The 326-nt window shown below is 42.3% G+C and overlaps 1 protein-coding gene across 5 annotated transcripts in view; it reads left to right on the top strand.

The window, feature by feature from the left end:
* SLC16A9 (solute carrier family 16, member 9) overlaps nt 1–326 on the top strand; it is an 82,609-nt gene that overhangs the window by 72,253 nt on the left and 10,030 nt on the right. For all 5 annotated transcript variants that reach the window (XM_010839391.1, XM_010839393.1, XM_010839388.1 and 2 more), the window contains one exon: nt 199–294. In XM_010839391.1, coding sequence (XP_010837693.1) covers nt 199–294 — 96 coding nt within the window. The remainder of the gene's footprint in view (nt 1–198; nt 295–326) is intronic.

The following is a 326-nucleotide window of genomic DNA, read 5'->3' as shown; positions in this document are numbered from 1 at the left end:
CCACAGGTCTGTTCTTTACATCTCCATCTCGTTTCCCTCCCTGCACATTGGTTCACCAGTCCCAATTCTCTAGATTCCGTATATATGCGTTAATGTACAATGCTTGTTTCTCTCAGAGTTATTTAATTATCCCTCTTTGTTTCTTGCATTGAAATAATATAGTCTGCCTTCATTTATGCAATGTCTTCTTGTGTGTAGGTCTCGGATGTGGTTTATTATACACTGCAACGGTGACCATCACGTGCCAGTATTTTGACAGCCGTCGTGGCCTTGCCCTTGGCTTGATTTCAACAGGTACATTTTCAACATAAGTACAGCACTGCCGC

This window comes from Bison bison, unplaced genomic scaffold (assembly GCF_000754665.1).
Source record: "Bison bison bison isolate TAMUID 2011002044 unplaced genomic scaffold, Bison_UMD1.0 scf7180017864116, whole genome shotgun sequence".
Taxonomy (NCBI): domain Eukaryota; kingdom Metazoa; phylum Chordata; class Mammalia; order Artiodactyla; family Bovidae; genus Bison; species Bison bison.
This window is presented reverse-complemented; position numbering and strand designations above follow the sequence as displayed.